The 24,419-nt window shown below is 42.8% G+C and overlaps 1 protein-coding gene across 1 annotated transcript in view; it reads left to right on the top strand.

Annotated features, from left to right (window-relative positions):
- snapc3 (small nuclear RNA activating complex, polypeptide 3) overlaps window positions 1–23,744 on the top strand; it is a 39,607-nt gene extending 15,863 nt beyond the window's left edge. Inside the window, exons 5-9 of the mRNA XM_038804450.1 lie at window positions 1,813–1,962; window positions 5,601–5,683; window positions 8,168–8,332; window positions 12,128–12,235; window positions 22,116–23,744. Coding sequence (XP_038660378.1) covers window positions 1,813–1,962; window positions 5,601–5,683; window positions 8,168–8,332; window positions 12,128–12,235; window positions 22,116–22,263 — 654 coding nt within the window. The 3' untranslated portion in view covers window positions 22,264–23,744. The remainder of the gene's footprint in view (window positions 1–1,812; window positions 1,963–5,600; window positions 5,684–8,167; window positions 8,333–12,127; window positions 12,236–22,115) is intronic.
- The last annotated feature ends 675 nt before the right edge of the window (window positions 23,745–24,419 follow it).

The raw sequence follows: 24,419 nt of genomic DNA, 5'->3' as shown, positions 1-24,419 counted from the left end.
TAATAAAAAATTTGGTGCTCCAAATTTGCTAGTGGTCCTCCAGTATCAACATTTAAAAAAACATTCACTTTGTATTTCAGTACTATGCTCAAAGCCCAACTCAATATCAACCGAAGGTTTGAATAAAACAGCAAATATTGTGCTTTACTTCCTTGGTTGACGAGCGGTAGTAAATGTGCACGCGAAGAACATTTACATTAACTGATCTATTTATGGTGTTTTCTACTCTAATTTGAATCATGGGAGATAGTGGCGTAGTGGTAACATCACTGGATTAGCAATCCAGAGACCAGGCTCATATTTTCGGGCAGTGAGTTTAAATCCCTCCACTTCCCACCAATGAGGTTAAATTGACTGGCCTGTAATTGCTTTGTTTAACCTTGGATTGTTTTTTGAACAAGTGTATCATTTGCGATTCCCCAGACTTCTGGCTCGACTCCCATGTCTAGGGAGGATTGGAAGATCAGTACCAATGCCTTCATAATTTCTGCCCTTGCTTCCCTCAGCATCTCCAGAAATATTCCATCCTCTCCTGACTTACCAACTTTAAGTGCAGTCTGCCTTTCTAGTATATCATCTTTTTCGTTTTGTAACCTATCTCACTACTTTCTTTTTTGCTGTGACTTTGGCACATCTCCTTCTTTCGGAAAGAAGAATGTAAAGTACAAACTTGATTTTGTATCTTCAGTCATGCCCTCTGCCTCCATGCATAGATCTTTCTGGTAATCATTCCCCCTTCTGTTAGATTTTTACTATTTATATGCCTGTAGAACACATTTGGATTCACATTTTTGCTTGCTGCCACTCTCTTCCCATACACTCTGTCTCTTATTTCCTTTTTCACTTTCCCTCTGGACATCTATATTCAGCCTTGTATCATCAACCATACATTTTTCATATCCACCTGTTTTCCTGCTTCACCTCGTTCTCTATCACATGTCATCCATAAACTGTGGCTTGGTTTGTCTACCTCTCCTCGTGGCAATGTACCTTAATTCCACCCAAACAATCTCTTTAAAAGCAATCCGGTGTTCAATTGCAGTTTTATTTGCAAATCTTTGATTTCCATGTATCTGGGCCAGTTTGTTTTCTTGCTACTGGAATTGGCCCTCCTGCAATTAAGTATTTGTATTCTAGATTGTTCCTTAACCTTATGGTACTATGACCATTCTGTCAATGGCCACAATGTTTTGATTATCTATGTATGTCGACCCCAAGTCCATTTCGACATTCACCGCTTCTTGCTTTTTACCATTTAGGCAGTACTCTGATTTATTGTTTTCAGGTTCTTTTATTGATTAATGACGTCTCCAAGTCAAGTTTAGCATGTTAGTTACTAATGCTGTAATGTTCTGATGTGACACTTGTTAAATATCAGCAGGCTATTTGATTAGTGCCATTACTGCCGTACATGATCCTTTTTATGTTTTACATCCAAATGACTCTTCCTGCAATGGCTTCTGTGTAATCACAAGTAGAAGGTGCCCTAATGGACTTTCTCGTGCTGAATGCTGAGCCTGATTGTTATGCTTTCCTGTCATGGTTGCTGAGACTATCTTATTAGGAAACTGAATCTAGAATGTTCCCCATCTCTGTAACTCCGCTAGTCACTATAAACCTGCCATTGGTATGCTCTGAAGCACTTTAACAGAAAAATACCTGGCAAAACTCTAATGTAGAAACAGTTCCATTTTGCTGACAGCTACATAATTTGCAAGCCCATTTGGTGGTGTTTTTGTTTAGTGAAATAATGTTTTATATTGTTCAAAGATATTGTAATGCCATTGAAACATTTCAGTTATTCACCAACAGCACAGGGAGAAGAAGCCCCACCATACACTGCTGATGTTGGGCAGTCAGAAGCTAACTGAGCTCAGGGATGCCATCTCTTGTGTCAGTGACCTTCAAATTGGTGGTGAATTCAGCAACACTCCAGACCTAGCTCCAGAACATATTTCCAAGGTATGCAATTCTGTACCTTTTGAGATCCATCTAGACCCTGTATACAAAAGCTTATGGACCAATCTTGAATAAAACAAAAAATGTTGGAAAACCTCAGGTCTGGCAGCATCTGTGGAGAGAGAAACAGCATAAATGTTTGAAATGCAATCTGACTTCTTTGGAACTGGAGAGGTAGAAATGTGATGAGTATTGCATTGTTGAAAAATGTGGAAGGGGCAGATGGAACAAAATAAGCCAGTGATTGGTTGGAGGGCAGAAGAGCTTAAATGACAAAGATGTCATGGAACACAAGACAGAAGGAGTGGTAATGACCGCATGGACACTTTGGTCCAGAATAGATGGCAATAACACAACAAATGTCAGCACTGTCTGAATGCAAAATTGCATCATACGTTAAAAGCAGAAAAAGGGTCAGTGCCGTCTGAGAGCAAAAACAAAATCTTAAACTCTGGGCATCTCCATCTGTCAAATATGGTCATATTTCAGGCAAAGTTGCCTTGCAAGACCTGTTGCAGGTATTTTTCAAGGATTTCTTGGCATCTTTGAGAGAGTATTTCTTGTGTCTCCGATGGCACTGCCCAAAGTTTTGACTTTGAATGATCCCTTGCTACTTTTCACAGGATAATTACTGTTGTCCAGCTGATCTGGGCATTCAGTGCTTCCATCCAGATGGGTGTGTACATAGCAAGAGATTAAGCATTTCCCACTGAATTTCCAGAGTTTACAAGGCACACTGATCCATTAATATTTTAGCAGCTATGTTTAAACAGCGATGAAGCACATTCACTTTAACTATACTAGCATTGATTGCCATGTGTATGTGTATAACCTTTTGTTTATCTTTGCCCACCCTAGACAATGCTGCATTGTGCACTAGTTTACCCGTTTTGTACTTTGCAGAAACTTGGAGCGGCACGGTGACGCAGTGCTTAGCACTGCTGCCTGCAGTGCTGAGGACCCAGGTTCAATCCCAACCCTGGGTCACTGTTTCCACATTCACTCCATGTCTGTATGGGTTTGAGCCTGACAAAATAAAGATGTGCAGGGTAGGTGGATTGGCCATGCTAAATTGCCCCTTAATTGGAAAAAATAATTGGGTACTCCAAATTTAAGAAAAAAGAAAAACAATTTGCAGAACAAACTGGAAGGTCCCAAGTTATCTTGTTTTTGTATTCAACTGGGACAGTTTTGATTTGACCTCAGTGACCTGAAGACCCAACAGGTAGAATAAGGCAGAATTAGCCACTACAGATATTTATGCAAAGGCTTGTGCTGAAAATGCACTCGTGGACATCTGGGGAAGACGGGATCAGACTCTGTGCAAGGAGCAGTGTGGTGGGGATTTTTTACGGTTGAGTAGTTTGATCTTTGCAGTCCAATTTAGTACTTGGAAAATAAACTAATTCCCTAGAACCATATCCATCAATTTCTTAGTTCTGGTTGGACTAGAACTCTGTTCTAGTTTTTTTTTTTCCTATGGCCTTTAGTTTTTTTTTTTCCATGTCGGTGCAACATCGAGGGCCGAAGGGCCTGTACTGCGCTGTATCGTTCTATGTTCTATGTTCTAAGTCATATTTGACTCAAAATTTTAACCCTGTTTCTCTCTCTGTATCAATGATGGGCACCATGTGTGACATTTAAAAAAGAATTTCAATGCAATTTGGTTAATTCATTAGTCAGCAGTTGAAGCAAACCGTCTGACAAAAAACAATTTGATCAGTGTAGTCAGTAACCCTGAAAACTGATGTGGATGTGTCAAGAAGGACTGGCAAGCTTGAAGTCTTGGTGCATTACGACTGTTACCAGGATTGGCTTCCCAACTGTTCCTGCTTATTTCCATTTTTGAAGTTATGTCTGGTCCACCGCAGGATCTTCTCCTGATCCTGGTATCTACGTAATTTGGCAATTATTGCCCTTGGCTGCTCCCCTGCCTTGGGCTTCCGTCGGAACGATCTGTGTGCCCTGTCGATCTCCAGCGGCTTGGGGAAGCTGCCCCTCCCGATTAAGTTCCCCAGCATCTGGGCGACATAGTCTTTCGGGTTCCTGCCCTCGATCCCCTCTGGCAGTCCCATGATCCGGATATTCTGGTGCCGGGACCAATTCTCCTGACCCTTGACCTTGCACTTCAGGGCCCCCTTGGTTGCCACCAGACTGCCAACTGGATCGGCACTTTAATCGCCTCTCTCGCCGCCGGAAGTTTTGGGGGGGGGGGCGCGGCCCATTCAAATCGTCAGTCTCCCTTACTCCAGGGTGGCTGAGATCACCTTGTGGGTCTGCCATCTTGCTCACCCGCCGTTCTTGACCTTTTCCTCCGCTTCTACCTTCTCTGCGTCCTGTTGAGCTCCCACCTGCTGGCATACTCACCTAGTCTCTCCCTTTCTTACTTGTGGGTGAAATAAGTCTGAATATTCGGGCTAAATTCTTCTAAAAGTGCCTATTTGATTGTATTCTGGAGGAGAGCCACCTGATGTGCAACTGTTCATCACATCCCCGTCACTGGATATCATTAAAGTATTTTTATCAATCTCTTCTAATGTTATATCTGCTATTTTAATCGTCCTAGTAAATACTGAAGGAAAGAATGCAATATTTCTGCCATTTTCATTGTCGTTGCCTGGTAAGTTTATTGTGAGCATTCATTAGTGGCCTTATCCCGAGGTTGATTTTATTTTTGTATTCAGAGTATCTCACTATTACAATGTATATAATTAAATTTTATCGTTTTGTTTTGCCTTACTAATTTGTTTTTTCTTTACAACTTTTGTGTATTCCCCTTTGTTCTATTATTTGTGGGGTATGGATTTATTTTATGCCTTTTTGTTTCATATTTTCCTTATTTTTTTATTTATACATAATGTGTGGGATTCTCCAGCCCCCCCAGCTGAATGTTTCCCAGTAGCGCATCATTTGCTGCTGGTGGGATTCTCCACTCCTGCCGCTTGTCAGTGGGATTTCCATTAAAGCCACCCCATACTGCTGGGAAACCTGCGGGCGTGGGTGCGCTGCCTGCAGGAAAAGAGAATCCCAACGGCTGAAGAATTCCGGCCAGTGTCACAGAATCAAAGAATTGTTATGCCGCAGAAGGAGGCATTTGGCTCATCGTATCCGCACCAGCTTTCCAAACGAGCACCATTCCCCTGGCTTTTCCCTATACCCTTGCACATTGTTTCTTTCAAGTAATCCTCTTGGATGCCTCAATTGGACATGTCTCTACAACATTTCCAGGTAGTGCATTCCAGACCGTAACCACCTGGTGAGTGGGGGGAAACAAAAATCTTGGTCTTAATTCTTTAGGAACAGTAGCAGTTTCTCCCAATCATCACTGTGCAGACCCCTCGTTATATCCAGCTAGTTTACTACTAGCTAGTTTGGTCATGCTTTTTGATGGGATGCATTTTTCATGGATTCTATTACTCAACATTTTAAATGTTTCCCCTGTTGTTCAGTTTATATTGATATATAAATTGCTCTCCAATTTATTATTTCCGTTTTCAGTAAATTGTTTCCGTTTTCTTTCCCATTCTCATTAAAATCATTTTTTTCACTTATTTCTAATGGCTGTTGTTTCACCTAATTTACTTTTTAATATCAAAAATTAACTAGGCAATTAATAAAATTTTCAATCTCACGTTTTATAGGACTTGTACAAGTCGGCATTTTTCTTCTTTGAAGGAACCTTCTTTAATGACACGAGATATTCTGAGTGCAGAGATTTGAGCAGGTACAGTGGCTCTCTCAAAATTTCACAATGCAGTGTAACTTCCTTTTTGACCCATTAGTTGCGGTCATCCAATGCATGGCATTTGTAAATACTTGCCTTTAATTCATCAGAGCCTTCAAAGTATAAAGCATCCCAAGGCACTTCACAGGAGATTTATCAAGCTAAATTTGACATCTACCTACATCTGGAGATATTGGGGCAGATGATCAAAATCATAAAAAAGGTAGGGATTAAGCAGTGTCTGAAGGGAGAAGTAAGAGGTGGACGTTAGGCAACAAAGTCTTGAGCTTGGGGCCTTGGCAGCTGATGGTACAAAGGTGGAATAATTAAAATCAGGGATGCTGGAATACCAGAATTGGATTGCAACAATCTCCAGACAGTGGTCAAGCTGGAGGAGATTGTAGAAATATGGAGGGGCGAATCCTCGCATAAACAGTAACAACTGTAGGTCAGTGAACGTAGTGTTGATGATTGAAAGGGACTTGAGCAGCAGAGTTTTGGATAACTCCGATTTTGAGGGTAGAACTTGAGAGACCAGCCAGGAATGCACCAGAATGGTCGATGCTTGAGGGCACAGGTTTCAGCAGCAGATGTGCTACGGCAAAGATGGACTCTGGTAACTTTACGGAAGGCTTGGGGTGATATGGAAATATGAATGGATAGACGAGAAGCTGGAAAAAGATGTTAACTTGAGGCTAGGGAGAGGAGAATCTTAGAGGAAGTTTGCCTGGTGGGCTTGGGGAAGAGAGCTAAGTTACAGGGCAGCTGATCAGATGGGGCCAACCTTAGTGACAAGCTAAGTCCATGAGTGCTTCACATTCAGTGATGAGGGTGAAGACTGGACAGAGGAGTTTAAGAAGATGGTTTGCAGCAGTGAAGCCTGGCATTACCTTTGTATTCCAGGGTGACCCTGTAATAGTGAGCAGTTTTAGCAAAAGAGAGCAGGATCGGAGGGTGCTTTATGGTCCAGCCAGATCTGGCAGTGAATGGCAAAATCCGTTGTTTGCCTCATCCCTTACTGTCTACATCCCTTGCATGTAACGGAACATAAATAAGAGATGTTTACTCTGGAAAGGAACCAGGGTGTGAGAGAGTGATTTGGGGCATTAAAAGCAGAGATGAAAGTGTGGTTGAGTGCGCTGTAACTGCAGAAATGTTATCCAGCTATATAGATATACATATCAAATAATCCCCAACAAAGTTTGGCTCAGGAAATTTCTTAATTGAAATCATATTTAACAAGAGACTCCACCTATGAGAGGTGGAGGAATACAAAATGAAAAGTAGCAATGACTATAATTTGAGACAGCAAAAAAATGTAATTCCAAGTGAGTTGTAATTCATATCAGCAATCATAGTATTTGCAGTGCAGAAGGAGGCCATTCGGCCCATCGAGTCTGCACCAGCTCTTGGAAAGAGCACCACACTTAAGCCCACACCTCCTCCCCATCCCAGTAACCCCACCTAACCTAAGGGCAATTTAGCATGGTCAATCCACCTAACCTGCACATCTTTGGACTGTGGGAGGAAACCGGAGCACCCGGAGGAAACCCACGCAGACACGAGGAGAACATGTCCAAAGATGTGCAGGTTAGGTGGATTGGCCATGATAAATTGCACTTAGTGTCCAAAATTTCCCGTAGCGTTGGGTGGGGTTACTGGGTTATGGGGAAAGGGTGGAGGTGTTAACCTTGGGTAGGGTGCTCTTTCCACGAGCCGGTGCAGACTCGATGGGCCGAATGGCCTCCTTCTGCACTGTAAATTCTATGTAACATGCAGCCTCCGCACAGTGTTTCCTGCACGGAGGGGCTCCGCTCGGCGAAACTCATCAGTGCAGGGAAAGATCAGGACAGCGTTTAAAAATGGTGTCCTGATCACCTGCACGCAATCAAAAATGGCAGCTTGACATGCGGCACTGCCAGGGGGCCAGCTGGTATCAGCAGTGCTAGGATACCAGCCTGTCCAAAGGGCATGCACCTGGGGGCCTCCAATCCCCTGGAAGACTCCCACGAGTGCCATTCCATCTGCTCCACTTTTGTGGAGACCAGTATTGAATAGAACATGCCCAAGGTATTCGAGGCCTAATCAAATCCATTATTCTACTGTGTTGATCCCAGGGAAAGATTTTTATGATATACAAGCTAACTCGTGTTTAGCTTTTATGCTCAGGAAAGTATTGGCTGTACCAAGATTGTTAACTTCCATTTTTTTAAATTGCATTTCGTTAAGAGGTATGTTGGTTACGATACCAGGACAGTGCCACTATCCAATTTCATATCCTCCTCTGGTAATTCACTAGACCTGTGTGTTTTTGAATGGTTGTCATTCTAATAAGCTTAATGGGTAATGAATAATCTACAAATTAGCTTAACTTAATTATATAAATACTGCTTCCTCCATTTACATCGTCAAATTCACTTGTATCCTTATGATTTCACAATCTGTTTTGATTTATAAGATGATCTCTATTTACTGTCTTTTTAGGAACATTATTGAATGGGCAGAGTCCCACGACAGAGGTTGTGGGAAATTTAGTACAGCTAAAATGGAGGACTACACATTCAATGACATGTGCATTAAAGTTGGCTATCCTTACTTATATTGTCATCAGGGTGACTGTGAACATCTCATCATCATCTCAGATGTCAGGTAAATTCATTAATTTTGGGTGCAGAAATGTTCTGAGATAATACTAGTAACATCAGAGCACGGAGGTTATTTGTGCTGTCTTTACATTATTGTTCTGCAGTAAGAAATTGAGGGTCAATATAATTCATGAAGTGAGTTACAGAATTAGCTCGGATACCCCCAAGAGCTTAACTAACTAAAGCTCCAAAGCACTGTCCTACCGAAGATTTGTTTCCTTTTCTCTCATTCTGATCATCTTTGGATGGTATCACAATATTTAAGTGTTTTGCATCAATTTATTGGAAATGAGGCAGAAAATTAATATTGTCATTTAACCAGGCTGAGTGTTTTCCCCCTTGACTCTTTGTATTTATAATGGATTTTTTGTTGACTCGATTTGAGTGCAGGTTGCTCATCAGAAGGTGCTTGCACATTTTTGGGTTGTGGGGGTGAAACCCACCCAAACACGAGAAGAATGTGCAAACTCCACACAGACAGTGACCCAGAGCCAGGATCGAGCCTTGGACCTTGGTGCCGTGAGGCCGCAGTGCTAACCCACTGTGCCATTGGATTTTTTTCTTTTAAAGAGGTGCTTGTGTTTAGAGGTCTTTACTTTTAATTTTCTCCCTTCTCCCTCCCCTACTCTCTTGCATCCTGAAATTGATGGGATTCTAGAGGTGTTGTCTGTCCTCCATCACCCCAAGTGTTCCTTCTTTTCTCTTGAATATTAGTACTAAGTATTGTTGGGGTATTCATCTACTGTAGGTCGGGGAGACTTTGCCCAATATCTACATGTATTCACTTCCAGCAAAGGTAATTGGTCAGATTTCAAGGGCAGATTGTGTCTATTCCTCTCCTTAATTTAGGGGCATTGAAAGGGGCATTAAAACCACTCCAGTGAGATCAATTTGCTCAGTGCATGCTGAGAATGAAACCTCTGATGTTGCTGGTCAGAATGTTCAGTTGCTCACTGGATACACAACACACAGAGAACACTTTATGGTGACTATCTTAACATTTTTGTTTCAGTCTTTCATAAAAGCTGATGACAAAATAACCGGCTTTATCCCCGTTGTTCAGAAAGACACCATTGATTTGTGGTTTATAAACTACATTGCCTTTTTACTTGTCCAATCATTCCTATTACTTGAACATCCTGTTTAGCCTATTTATATCCTATTTACCCTATTTATATCCCTGAGAATACATTAACATCAGTCAATCTTTCACCTAACAGTTAGGAAGAAGAAAGGCTTATATTATGCTTTGCGAAATGCCTTGGAAAAGCTTCAGAGATGACACATTATGTTGAAGTACGGTCATTCATTATTATGTAGGCACTAACTATTTTGCCGTCAACAAGGTTCCAAAAAATGTGCAATGACCCACCAGTCCAGTGGGGAAAATGTACAGTTCACAAGGCTGTTGTTCCAAGTGGGGCTCTTTAATATTTCAGCAGGAGTTTCTGCTAGGTTGCACTTTTGTTTTTGCACAATTCATCCAGAATCGGACAAACAAGCGCAAAAGATCGTGAAATGTTCTTGCACGATTAATTTGGAATCAGTCAAACAAGTGCAAAGGATCGTGAAATTTCAAGTTCAAATTTTGTTCTGTGCAAATTGTATTTTGTAGAGATGAGGAGTTCCTTCTCTAGGAAGGTAATTTGTGTTTGTAATTCTATTCTACAGAGAGTAGCAGAGTTAGATTTTTGATTGATTCTCCCCGTGTCTGCGTGCGTCTCGCCCCCACAACCCAAAGATGAGCAGGTTAGGTGGATTGGCCACGCTAAATTGCCCCATAACTGGAAAAAAAATAATTGGGTACTCTAAATTTATTTTTAAAAAGACTTGTTTGATAAGGTAGTCGAGGTTTATGGGGGGCGGACAGGAAAGCAGAGTTACGGCCGCAATCAGATCAGCAATGATCTTATTGAATGGCAGGACAGAGTTGATGAGCCGAATAGTCTACTCCTATTTCGTATGTTACTATAACTAGTAAATTGTTCTGTAGAGATTTTCTTGTCATTTTGATTTAAAATTGGTGGTGAACTAGACACTGATTAAAATGCATTTTTTTGTGACATCATTTTCAGCTGTATTAATCAAATTGCACCAGGTTATCACTCTTAACCATACCAAGGAATTTTAAAAAATCTTTTTTAAAAATTCTGCTCCAAAACAGTCGATTGCATTGATTCAGGTTGGATTTTACATTTTGCTGATATGGGACCAGCATGCATCCGCTGCACCACTCTGCTACCTACATTTTGCTGATATGGGACCAGCATGCATCCGCTGTGCCACTCTGCTACCTACATTTTGCTGATATGGGACCAGCATGCATCCGCTGCACCACTCTGCTACCTACATTTTGCTGATATGGGACCAGCATGCATCCGCTGTGCCACTCTGCTACCTACATTTTGCTGATGTGGGCCCAGCGCACATCCGCTGTGCCACTCTGCTACCTACATTTTGCTGATATGAGTGGAAACTTCAGTGGGAAGAAGACTTGTCATGCTATTTTGGATGTATTTTGGGCCTTTTGATAGTGTTGATTGAAGGAATTATGTTGGTCAGACAGTCGTCCTTGCCATAGTATCCATTGCATTTGTGTCTAATTTCTCATTTGCAGGACAGCTCTTCTGACAATATAGTTCTCCATATTGCATTTTGAGTGTTTACCTAATTTGCATGCCCGTCTTCAAGACTAGAATGTGGGAGGTATGAGCTTGCCTTTTGTTCTTATACTTGCGCAAATGCTTTGCCATCTTGAGCGATTGACAATCTTTGGGCTGGATCTCCCAGCCTCCATGTTGGGATTTTAGAATAGAAATGCTTGGGCTAATATTTGAAAAAGTGTACAGAACAAAGCAGCTCTGTTGTCCCATTTGATACTTTCTTTTAAAAAAGGGCAACCAGAAAAATGTTTGTTTCATCACTTTTTTGCTCCTTTTGCCAATTATTTTGAATCTGTGTCCTCTAGGTCTTGATGCTGTCCTGAGTGGGATCAGTTTCTCACTACTTATTCTGTCCATATCCCTCAGGATTTTGAATGTTCCTCTCGGCCTTCTTTTCTCCATTGGAAAACAGTCCCAGCCTCGCCAATTTATTCTCATAGCAATAGATGTTTATCTCTGGATACATTCTTGTGAACCTCCTCTGTACTCTCTCAATGCCTTCACATCCTTCCTCAAGTATGCCATCCAGAACTGAATGAACTACTCCAGATGAGGCCCAACTAGGGTCTTATCATGTCAACATCACCTCTTTACTCTAGTACTCGATACCCCTATTAATACACCCTAAGATACTGTGTGCTTTATTAACTGCTCTTTCAACATGGCTTGTAATCTTCAATGACTTGTGTACACTGAGATCCCTCTATTCTTGCACCTCCTTTGAAGTTTTTCTTCTTTATTTTATACTGTCTCTCCATATTGTTCCTGCCAAAATGAATCACCTCACTGTTCTCTGCATTGAAATTCATCTGCCACTGTCTATGATTAATCCAATATGTCTACGTACTTCTGAAGTTCAAAACTGTCTTAATATTTGTTCGTCACTCAACTTGTGCTGAAGTGAGTTATCTGCAATGAGCTTCCAACCTGATAACTCTGGCATTTTTCATTATAGCCCTAAAGTGTATAAAGGTTTCATATAAAAATGCAAGTATCCTTAATCATTCAATGCAGAATGTAACTTTAAACCAAAGCACTTTGTTGTACGTGCCCTCGGGAGTATAGTGCGCTTTAAGATTACCTGAAGAAGTTCAGAATGACGTAAACACTAACACTTATGTTATTTGCTGTCACAGAATTGCCCATCGTGATGATTGCCTAGATAAAACTTTGTATCCATGTGTGATCAAAAAGCCCTGGATGTGGACTCGGAAGTGTTCGGTTTGCAAATTATTTATAGTCCGGTAGGTAGATAACTGCATTATATTGCGTTAAAGAATCTTCATGTTTCGTATTACTTTTTACAGAAATGCTTCAAATAGGGGTAATCAATATGTTTAGCTTATTTTCCTTTTGGCAAGTCGTGGGTCTGGCATGCGCAGATGCGCCGTGCTATGTTTCAGAATCGTTGGTGAAACAGTACTGCTGAGAGAACCACATCAATAAAATTTGATTGCCTGCAATGCAATGCACACACTGTCCCCATCACTTGTACCTGAAGAACTTCGAAGAAATTAGCAGGAGTTGGTACTTGAGAGTGTGGCATGGGAGCATATTGTGTATGAGCTAAAAGCCATGCATCCGACCAAATTCTGCCTGTCTGCTAGCCTATTACCAGCCTATTCACTAAATATTCTGCTGTCAGAGGCTGATCCCATTAATACATCTGGTGTTCCATATCTTGTCAATCAAGAGCGCTGGCAGTAATGTAGACCTGCCTGCCTCAGATGATCAAACCACTTCAAGTATGCTACTTAACTGGTTTCAGAAACAATTTTAAAAATCAATTTTTTTTAAATTCCAGTTTTCATGTTATGATATACAAATTAAACAAATCCATACAAAACAAACTAAATATCATTGACAAGCCCCTACCCTTGAGGAAAAAAATAAAAACCTACAGACACCCCCCCCCCCCCCCCCCCCCCCCCAACTGTGACCAATTCCTAAAGTTAGAAGACAAACATTGCCATCTCTGACAGGCCCAGGACCCACCTAAGAGCCAAGACAAGAAAAACTTTGTTCCAGTCAGATCCCCCCCCCCATACACCCGAAACCTGCTTTCCAGAGAAATGACCCCCCTCTCTCTCTGCCCCACCCACCCCATCAAACAAATAAGCCAGGCTCACTGAACCTTGCCCAAGCAGGTCCAGCAAGCCGCAGCACCTCACTCCCGTTCAGTAGCTGAAAATTTAAAGCTACCTAAGGTAACCCCCCCACCCAGGTGTATGCTTTACGAACAAAGAAAAATGATGGTCCCAACCGGTTCCATCTATGGAAGAGTAACCAAATCCCAACACCCATACAATGTTTAAACTCCCCCTCCCAGGAACCATATCCCCATACTGTTATCCTGACCAATACTCTCGGACAACCATAGCCCCCTCAATCCCAAACTTACAACAGATACAAACCCTCCCAACCGTCCTCCTTAAAGTCGCAATCAAATCCATTCAATCAAGTCCAAGGCCATGCTTCTGGACAAAAGCCTCTGTCTCCTCTGACGTATTGAAAAAATTATCTCTCAACTGAAAAATCACTCCGTCTTGCTCTCTCTCTCCCACCCCTACACACACGTCTCACACACACACACACACACACACCAAAAGCTTGGTGATGACATCTTCCCCTTTGCCCTCAGAGTCCTGTTCTTCTCCACCACCAGCAGCACTCCAGTTTCCAACAAGGTGATTTGATCACTCTGCCACAACAAGGCGGCCTCCACACCCTTCAGCACCTCTGCATGCTCATTCACTGCCTCCAAGGTTTCTCCCAGATTTTCCTAAATTGGAGCAAGTGTCTCAATTGATGCGTCTCAAATGATCGCTTAAGGGTTTCCATTATCATCCTGTCCTGCTTCTCAAAATGGTTTACAAACTGTTTTTCAAACTCCTGCGCCATCTTGCCAATCAGTGTTTCCACCGTAATATGAGCAGCCACACCCAAGATGGGACCCTCTGCCATCTTCTCCCCTGCTGAGCTTCGCGGGTTTTCTGGTCTCGTCGAAGGATTACCCTCTAATCTTCTTGCCACCAGCCTTCTTCATAGATTTTGACATATTTTCGCCGACAAATTCCTTATCCCTTGCAATAGGTCGGTTTTGATGACCAAAATCCCTAGGAAACGGGCTGAAAATTCTAAAAACAAAGACCACGGCAGGAGCTACTTATGTGCGAACTTCTCCTATCGCCACCAAAAGCCCGTTTCCGAACCAATTTGACCTGAAAAGACGCCAAAGATAATTTCAGCACACAATTGAGAGATTTGATTGATGTAGTTGTCTATTTCATTCACTTTGACAATGCACTCTGGGTTAGCACTGCTACCTACGGCACAGAGGACCCGGGTTCGATCCCGGCCCCGGGTCAATGTCTGTGAGGGTTTGCACGTTCTCCCTGTGTCTGGGTGGATTGGCCCTTAATTGGGGGAAAAAATTATTGGGTGCTCTTTAGGTATAACATTACCAGTTTGTTGGGGAGGCTGAAAGCTGATTTGGCACGGTGGGATGGTCTCCCTCTGTCACTGGCAGGTCGGGTACAGGCATTTAAAATGAATGTGTTGCCACGATTCTTGTTTATTTTTCAGTGCCTGCCGATCGTCCTGCCAAAGGCATTTTTCAAGGAGGTTGAAAAGATGATAACCTTAATTATACAGGGGGGGGGTGTGGGGTTGGCTGGGCGGGCCGGGGGGGGGCTAGGATTAGGAAGGCGTTGTTGCAGAGAGGACTGCAATCGGCGGTTGGGTCTTCCAAATTTACTATGTTATTACTGGGCGGCGAACACGGAGAAGTTGAGGAGCTGGGTTGGGGGGGGGGGGGGGGGGGGGGGGGGGGGGCGCACACACTCCCAGTGGGTTAGAATGGAGGAGGGTCTGTGTAGAGGGTCAGGGCTGAGGGCGTTGGGAACAGCGCTACTCACGATGACCCCAGGGAAATACTCGGGATTTGGGGGGGGGGGGGGGGGGGGGGGGGGGGCGCGTCAGGTAGTAACGACATTGAAAATTTGGAGGCAGTCGGGCCAGCACTGTAGGCTGGGGGCAGGGTCATGGGAAATGCTGATTCGGGCGAATCGCTGATTTCAGCCAGGGAAGTGAGATGGGAGCTTTCGGAGAATGGGAGGAGAAGGGAGTCAGGGCATTAAAGGATTTGTTTCTGGGAGGCCGGTTTGCGTGATTGAAGGAGCTGGGGGCGAAATATGGGTTGGGGCAGGAGGAATTGTTTAGGTATATGCAGGTCCGTGATTTCGCTAAGGAGATGTAGAGCTTTCTGGTGGAGCTGGACTCCACACTGTTGGAGGAGGTGCTGACGATGGGGGGAATGGAGAAGGGGGTGGTGACGGCGATTTATGGGACGATTCTGGGAGAAGAGAAGTCACCGCTGGAGGGGATTAAGGCAAAGTGGGAGGAAGAGTTGGGAGAGAGCATTGAGGAGGGGTTGGGGTGTGAGGTGCTCTGGAGGGTAAATGCCTCAACTTTGTGTGCAAGGTTGGGGCTGATGCAGCTGAAAGTGGTATGTAGGGCACATCTCACAAAGGCAAGGATGAGCCGACTCTTTGAGGAGGTGGAGGATGTAGGATGTTCATGAACGTTGTGGCGGTGGAGGCCCGCAAACCTCGTCCATATATTTTGGTCCTGTCCAAAGCTTGGGGGGTATTGGAGGGGGGTGGTCAGGGTAATTTCGAAGGTCGTACATGTGAGACTTGAGTCGGGTTCTCTGGAGGCCATATTCGGGGTATCCGATCGGCTGGGGTTGGAAGCAGGTGTGGAAGATGTTTTAGCCTTCGCAGTTCCTGTTGGGGTGAAGGTCAGTCTCTCCACCCTGTTCCCTGGCGTGGTGGGGGGGATCTGTTGGAGTTTTTAACACTTGAGAAGGTGAAGTTTGAGTTGAGGGGAAAGATGGAAGGGTTCTACAATTCATGGGCTTTGTTTATTATGCACTTTCAAGAATTGGATGGCATCGAACATTGCAGGTGGGGGAGGAGGAGGAGGAATTGTTGGCCAGAGGATTGACATTGTATTTGTTAGTGTTGATTGTTTGTTGGTGGGTGTAAATTTGGATGAAAATGTGAAGGAGGAAGAGAATAAATATATTTTAAAAAACAATGAAAATAGATGACCATCTCCAGGAAATAATGTGTAAGCTAGTATCAATTTTAGCTGATGGCAGGGATACTGTTGTGGCATGGGACATCATGCCTAACTCGCCATTCTTCTTGATGCCACCAAGGCACATATGGCAGTAACCAATCAGTGCCATCCTATTCTATCTTGGGCCTTTACATCCAGCTACTGTAAATTAAGGTGCATTGCTCTCATTGAGCCTTTGAATATTTTTAAGGCTTGTTGAGCATGGGGATGAAAGGTAGTGGGGATGGGTGGGAAAATGGAGTTGACATTACAATCAGATCAGCCACGATCTCATTGAATACAGAGCAGGCACAAATGATGGCCTACTCCTAATTTGTATGTTCGTACGCAGTTACTTTGAGCGTTATGTTGTGTAGACTTCCTCCTAGTCAGCTCCAATACTCTTCTTGTGGCTTTGAACTCCATGTCTTGGCTTCCGTCGCTTAACAGCTGTCAAAGGGAAAATGTTAGAAGCTGCTATTAATGACCTTCGAACAGGACACTTGGAAGAATTCAAGGTAATCAAGCAAAGTCAGCATGGTTTTATGACAGGAAAATCATGTTGAACCAATTTATTGGAGTTCTTTAGTAACGTGCTGTGGATAGTGGGCAGCACGATAGCACAAGTGGATAGCACTGTGGCTTCACAGAGCTAGGATCCCAGGTTCGATTCCCTGCTGGGTCACGTCTGTGCAGAGTCTGCACATTCTCCCCGTGCCTGCGTGGGTTTCCCCCGGGTGCTCCAGTTTCCTCCCACAGTCCAAATAATTGCAGGTTAGATGGATTGGCCATGAGAAATTGTACTTGGTGACCAAAAAGGTTAGCAGGGGTTATTGGGTTCCAGGGATAGGTGGAAGTGAGGGCTTAAGTGGGTCGGTGCAGACTCGATGGGCCGAATGGCCTCCTTGTGCACTATGTTCTGTGTGATTTACTGTACTTTGATTTCCAAAAGATATTTGATGAGGTACCACAACAAAGATTATTGTGGAAGAGGGCGGCTCAGTGGCGCAGTTTTTAGCACTATTGCCTCTGTGGACCCAGGTTCGATCCCAGCCCTTTGTCACTGTCCATGTGTAGTTTGCACATTCTCCCCATGTTTGCGTGGGTTTCACCTCCACAACTCAAAGATGTGCAGGATAGGTGAATTGGCCATGCTAAATTGCCCCTTAATTGGGGGGAGAAAAAAGAATTTGGTACTCTAACTTTATTTAAAAAAGGATTATTGTGGAAAATATAAGCTCATGATGTAGGAGGTAACATATGTCATGGACAGCAGATTGGCTAGCTAACAGGAATGGGTCATTTTCTGGTTGGCAAGATATATAGCAAGTAACCTGCTACAGGGATCCTTGCTGGGTTCTCAACTGTTTACAATTCATAAAATGACTTGGATGAAGCGACTGAAGATTTGGTTGCTAAATTTGCTGATATAAAGATAGGTAGGAAAGTTTGGTGTGAAGAGGACGCAAGGAGACTACAAGGGATATAAATAGGCTTAGGGACTGGGCAAAGACCTGGCAATGGTGTATAATTTGGTAAAATGTAATATTGTCAAGAAGAATAAAATGGGAGCAAATTACCTAAATGATGAGAGATTGCAGAGCTTTGAGATGCAGTGGGATTGGGGTGTCCTGGTGCATGAATCACAAAAGGTTAGTATACAAGTACAGCAAGTAATTTGGAAAGCTAATAAAATTTTCTCATTTATTGCAAGGGGAGTTTAATACAAAAGTAGAGAGGTTATGCTTCAGGTATACAGAGCACTAGTAAGATCACATATGGAGTACCATGTATAGTATTGGTCTCTTTAGTTAAAGAGGGATGTAAATGCACTAGAAGGTTTATTAGACTTTTGTTTATAAATTTAGAATACCCAATTCATTTTTTCCAATTAAGGGGCAATTTAGCGTGGCCAATCCACCTACACTGCACATCTTGGGTTGTGGGGGCGAAATCCACGCAAACACGGGGAGAATGTGCAAACTCCACGGACAGTGACCCAGAGCCGGGATTGAATCTGGGATCTTGGCGCCGTGAGGCAGCAATGCTAACCACTACGCCACCATGCTGCCCTGGGTTTATTAGACTTAATACTGGAGTGGGTGGGTTGTGTCATTAGAAAAGGTTGGACAGACTCGTCTTGTGTCCACTGGAGTTTAGAAGAGTAACATTCTCCCTGTGTCTGCGTGGGTCACGCCACAACCCAAAGATGTGCAGGGTAGGTGGATTGGCCATTGGCCCCTTAATTGGAAAAAAAAGAATTGGGTACTTTAAATTTTAATAAAAGAGTACGAGGTGACCTGATTGAAACATATACGATGCTGAAAGATCTTGACTGAGTGGGTGTTTCCTTTTGTGGGAAAATCTGGAACTAGGCGTCGCCATTTAAAAATTAAAGATCTACCATTTAAGACACAGATGAGTGATTTTTTTTCTGAGGTTAGCGAGTCTTTAGAAGTTTCTTCCTCCAAAAGGTGGTGGGAGAAGCGTGTGACTTTTTAAGGTAGAACTAGGTAGATTCTTGATAAGCAAGAAGTTGAAAAGTTATCAGCAGTAGGTAGGAATGTGGATTGAGGTAACAATCGGACTCGCCATGATCTTATTGAATGGCGGAGCAGGCTCGTGGGACAGGGTGGCCTAGCTCCATCTTCCCTCTGGAATGTGACATGTGTGCTCCCTACAGTATGTTTTCATTTGTCAGCTGATGTTAAACCACCTGATGTTAAAGAGCTGCCGCACATACCTACATTGTAAGTAGTTGAGCTTCTTATGGACATATTTATTGGACTACCACATTTCTGATCGTGTGGCTTTAGACCTTCCAGGGGGACCTCCAACATGGTCTTTGTTGCCAGACAAATACAAGATAGATGTAGTAAACAATATCAGGAACTCTTCATTGCACCAAAAACCCGACCAAAACATTTGTATCGATAGATCTTGAGGCTATGTAGATTATGCTCCAAATATTTATACATCCACGACATTTCTTCAAGTGCTTTATGCTGACATGACTGCAGCTGTCTTGAGTGGGAGATCTGAAACAGACACCAACAAAATCTGGATGTGTTCAAGCAGCATTGTGAGATAGCCCCCTTACTGTTTACATCAGCCGGGACATTGAGTACAAGCGTAGGGAAATCATGTTGCAGCTATGTAAAACCTTGGTTAGGCTGCATTTGGAGTATTGCATACAGGTCTGGTCACTACATTATCAGAAGGACATGGAAGCTTTGGAGAGAATGCCAAGCAGGTTCACCAGGATGTTGCCTGGCCTTGTGGGTGTTGGCTGAGAGGAGAGGTTGAATAAACTAGGATTATTTTCACTGGAAAGATGTAGGCTGAGGGGAGTCCTGATAGAACATAGAACAGTACAGCACAGAACAGGCCGTTCGGCCCTCAATGTTGTGCCGAGACATGATCACCCTACTCAAACCCACGTATCCACCCTATACCCGTAACCCAACAACCCCCCCCTTAACCTTACTTTTATTAGGACACTACGGGCAATTTAGCATGGCCAATCCACCTAACCCGCACATCTTTGGACTGTGGGAGGAAACCGGAGCACCCGGAGGAAACCCACGCACACAGGGGGAGGACGTGCAGACTCCACACAGACAGTGACCCAGCCGGGAATCGAATCTGGGACCCTGGAGCTGTGAAGCATTTATGCTAACCACCATGCTACCCTGCTGCCCATAATTAGTCAGGATGCATATTAAATGATAATAGTTCAGCTGTTGCCACCTCATACAAGTTTCCTTCTAATGAAAATGAAATGAAAATCGCTTATTGTCATGAGTAGGCTTCAGTGAAGTTACTGTGAAAAGCCCCTAGTTGCCACATTCCGGTGCCTGTTCGGGAAGGCTGGTATGGGAATTGAACCGAGCTCTGGCCTGCTTTAAAAGCCAGCTATTTAGCCCAGTGTGCTAAACCAACCCCTGATAGAGGTCCACAAAATTGAGAGGCATAGACAGGGTGAATAATCAGAGGCTTTTCCCAGGGATGGAAATGTCAATTTTAGGGGGGCACAGGTTCAAGGTGAGAGGGGGAAAGTTTTAAGGGAGATGTGCAGGGTAAGGTTTTCACACAGTGGTGGGTGCCTGGAATGTGTTGCCAGAGGGTGTGGTGGAAGCAGGCATGTGAGCAACATTTAAGAGGCATCTGGATGGGTACATGAATAGGGAGGAAATGGAGGGATACGGACTGAGTAAGGGAAGATTTTTTTTAGTTAGGGCGTCATGATGGGCACAGGCTTGGAGGGCCGAAGGGCCTGTTCCTGTGCTGTACTCTTCTTTTTTCTTTATTTTTATTTTATAAATTTAGAGTACCCAATTAATTTTTTCCAATTAAGGGGCAATTTAATGTGGTCAGTCCATCTACCCTGCACATCTTTGGGTTGTGGGAGCGAAACCCACGCAAACATGGGGAGAACGTGCAAACTCCACACTAACAATGACCCAGAGCCGGGATCGAACCTGGGCCCTCTGCACCGTGCGGCAGCTGTGCTACTCACTGTGCCACCATACTGTTCTTTATACGAGCACTTAGAAAATTCCATTAGCAATGCCTCAGCCACATACTCCAGATTTAATTGGGGGACTCTCAAATAAACACTCTTGTCCTTGAAGTCACCACCACAAGCATTTATACAAAGTTCTTACAAACTTGACTTTTGTACACTGGACACTGTCCAGATGACCAAAAACTAACTCCCTTGCCAGGTACTGTTTTCTTGACTCTCAAAGGTAGAAAGTTCTAGTGAGGACAAAGGAAGCACTTCAAAGGCAATCTAAAGCACTCAGCAAAGTGTGGCAGCATTGCCATTAATTACTGGGAGGAGCTTGCTATCAATCCAGAATGGTGACAAATTGTCCATCAAGCTGCATCATCCTTTCAGTCACAATGTCTTGGTGATGTGGAACAGCGGCAGATAAGGAAAGTAAAGGGGCAGGCTCTGCTCACTCAAATCCCTCTACCTTGGTGGAGTGTTCTGTCCAGGTGTCCAAAGATATGTGGTTGCAAATTGGCCTGTCAGTCGCGTGAAAATCCGTGGCAGAAAGTCGGTGTCATCCTTGAATTTAAGAACACTCAATGACAACTCTTCATTTGGCAGCACAGCCAATATATTGCTCCAGTTGCTTGCAAACTTAAAATAAAACACACCGCGAAGGTCCCATCAAAAACAAACGTGGATTGATTGTCACCAAAATGGAATGTGTGAAGACGAGCTGGGCAAAGGATCTGATGTGGTGCTGGTTTCTTTTTAAAATTCACCTGTGATTAGCCAGCAGGAGAATCCTGAGACTTTGCAAATTTATAAAATAATAAAATCAAAGATTAGCAAATTGAATATGCAATGACTGAAATAATCAAATATCAGTAATATTATCACACATGTCTTCGCTCTAGTTTTAGTCTTGTGTGGAGGTGTCAGTATGCTAGACAGGACATCATTCATGATGACATTGTGGGTTTTTACAAGCCAGTAAGTCTTTTTCTCTTTATGAAACATGTCTGTTTGACATGTTGAATGCTATAATATTCTTGGTATACTGTCCAATGCCTTGAAACATTTTACAGATGTAAACCTGTAGTATGAATTAAATGGAGGAGTACACTACAGTTTGATTGGCAAGTTTCAGTTGGAGACCACTGTCTGGTTGAGTTTTATTTGTACGGTCAGGATAATATCGTCATTTCTGTTCATTTAAATGCTAAATAATAAAGCTTGCATGAAATAAAAAAACTCAGACCTTTGTTACAGATCACTAGTGGGGTTGAAGTAATGTTATCAGCTTTTATTTGTAGTGTCCTCTTAATATTTGTGTGTCAAAGAGAATCAGATGGGGGAAAACGCACCATGCAAATGTGTATAAAATCCACTATTGAATAGGTGGAATAAAGATAATGAGATTACATGTTTCATCATGGTTGTGCGGGATGTTGCCATCCAAGCATAATTTTTAAATTGCATTACTGTTTTCTTTGTTCCAGGTGGGTGACCAACAATGATAGTTTTGCCCCTGAGGACCCGGGCTTTTTCTGTGACATGTGTTTCAGGATGCTTCACTATGATGCTGATGGTAATAAAATGGGAGTCTTCCTTGCATATCCCTATGTTGATCCGGGAATATTTAACTGAAAGCTATGACAAAGTAGCCAAGTCGGTTTCCTGTCGAACGTTAATCTTTCTTGAGGTTTGATTGAAATTGGTGGGAAAGCTTATTGTGCATGTTTCCAAAGTTTCCACGAGACCTACATACTGGAAAGAAAGTGAAGAAATTCTTGAACAATGATTAGTCATACAAAGTATCCACTTTCTTCATTGTTAAAACTGCTTTAAAGCCAACTTTTAAATGTCAGTTTTGTGTTTTAAGCAGTAGGCTGAATACATTTGTGAACTTGTTTAAACTGTGTCTGTGGCCAATGTTGGCAGGAGTTGTGCCTATGTGGTGCTTTCATGCGGCAGTCACACTCATACACAGCCCTCTGATTCACACTACTGTCCCATTCTCCCAGAGGATTTCATTTTTGTTCTCAAAGTTATCTATTTTGAAAACTAGGGAGTAGGTTAGACATTGATCTCTCAACTTCTGGGACTTGTTTTTAGACCTGACCCAGACTGATATGAATGGAAGTCTCTGCTTTCTGGCTGTAAAGGCCCTATGTGAAATGAGTTTGGGCAGTCTTTACCATGTTCCAAGTGTATAACAAGCCGATGAGTACAAAACGTCTAAATTTGGCACCACATGCTAATCTTAGAGATCAATGGAGTTTTTTGTACTGATGAAGTTGAGGCAGAAGATGTAGCTGTACTGTGTATCAAACTGCCTTGCCTGATCTGAGTGCTCGTTGATGGTGAGTGCCTGAAATGTATGTCTTCCATCCCTCTCCTCTGAGAACCAGCATTTTAAATTTTATTGAAACATCAGTTAATGCTAAATGTTTCTTTCTCCAGTAAGATATGGCCCTTTATTATTGGTAGTAAAGTGATCCAATAATTGAAATTATAAAAGCTTATATTCATCAAAATCATCTGCCATTTCTCTAATGGTCGCCAGGGGCAGATTGCACTAGTCCCTAAAAAAACTTTTATTAATGAATCATTAACTGTGACAGATTAATTGTTGGGTCCAATTAGGAAAAGACATCTCCAAATCTGTGCAGTGCAGTCATGATTCCTCAATATCAATAGGAGGGGGAAGAAAGGCACTCTGCACCATAGACCTTTAAAACCCAGTCATTTAATTGAGACTGTTGCTTAGCTTTGTTTTGCTTCCTTCCTGGTGGAACTATTTTGGGATGGGATAATGATAGAGGTGAGCTTATTTTATGGAATAAAGCCATAGAGGATAAATGACGAGGAGCCTGGACATATCTTTATATTGCACAACTGGACTGAGTAGTCCCAGTGGCAGGGTTGCAGATTGTTTCTCATGGGTTGTTGCCCCTGCATTCTTTTTGTGCTATGTGTAAGATGTAAATAATTTCATTATGTAAGTTTAATTTTTTAAGTTGGATTGTGTCACACCAGAACTCCAGTGAGGATATTTTCCAAAATTTTCAATTGTGTTGTCTTTTTTATGAATACCAAATAAACTTGGATTTAAAATTGTTATTTAATCTTAGTTATGTGGTAATGTTCTTGAAACTTTGGGAAAACTTGTGCAAGTTTTTTGTCCTTATTCCCTGGTCACTACAATACAGTACAAGCCTCTGAGCTCCATCTAGTGGTAGAACATGGGTACTGCAATTTATCCCTTTCCGTGCAGTATTTTCCACCTGGATGTATGTAATTTATTGAGTAACTTTATGACTTTCTTGTGTCTGCATTTTAATTTGAAAACACTGTCTTACCCACTCCATCACCATGCCCAATCTGCCAACATCAAACAGCTTGGTAGTTATGTCACCGGATGAGTAATCCAAAGATGGATACAAAACAATAGCCTGGAGAGGTCAGCTCCATTTGCAATTCCTCAGACAATAAATATGTTCATGGCTCCATGCAGCAAACGTTTGGACAACATCCAGAGCTGACAACTGGTAAATAATATTAGTGCCATGCAATGACAATCTCCAAGTGGCTAACCATGTCCCAATGACAATCGGTGGCATTCCCATTGCAAAATTCCTCATCAACACTCTGGTGCCATCATTGAACATAAACTCAACTGCACCAGTGCCATTAATGCAGTGATAACTAGAGCAGGTCTGAGGTTGGGTATTTTGCCGTGAATGGTTCATCTCCGTAGCCTCTGCTGTGTACAAGGCGCATGCCACATTGGTAGAATACTC

Source organism: Scyliorhinus canicula, chromosome 8, assembly GCF_902713615.1.
Source record: "Scyliorhinus canicula chromosome 8, sScyCan1.1, whole genome shotgun sequence".
NCBI classification, from domain to species: Eukaryota; Metazoa; Chordata; class Chondrichthyes; order Carcharhiniformes; family Scyliorhinidae; genus Scyliorhinus; species Scyliorhinus canicula.
Note: the sequence above shows the minus strand (reverse complement) of the source record. Positions and strands in the feature narration are given on the sequence as shown.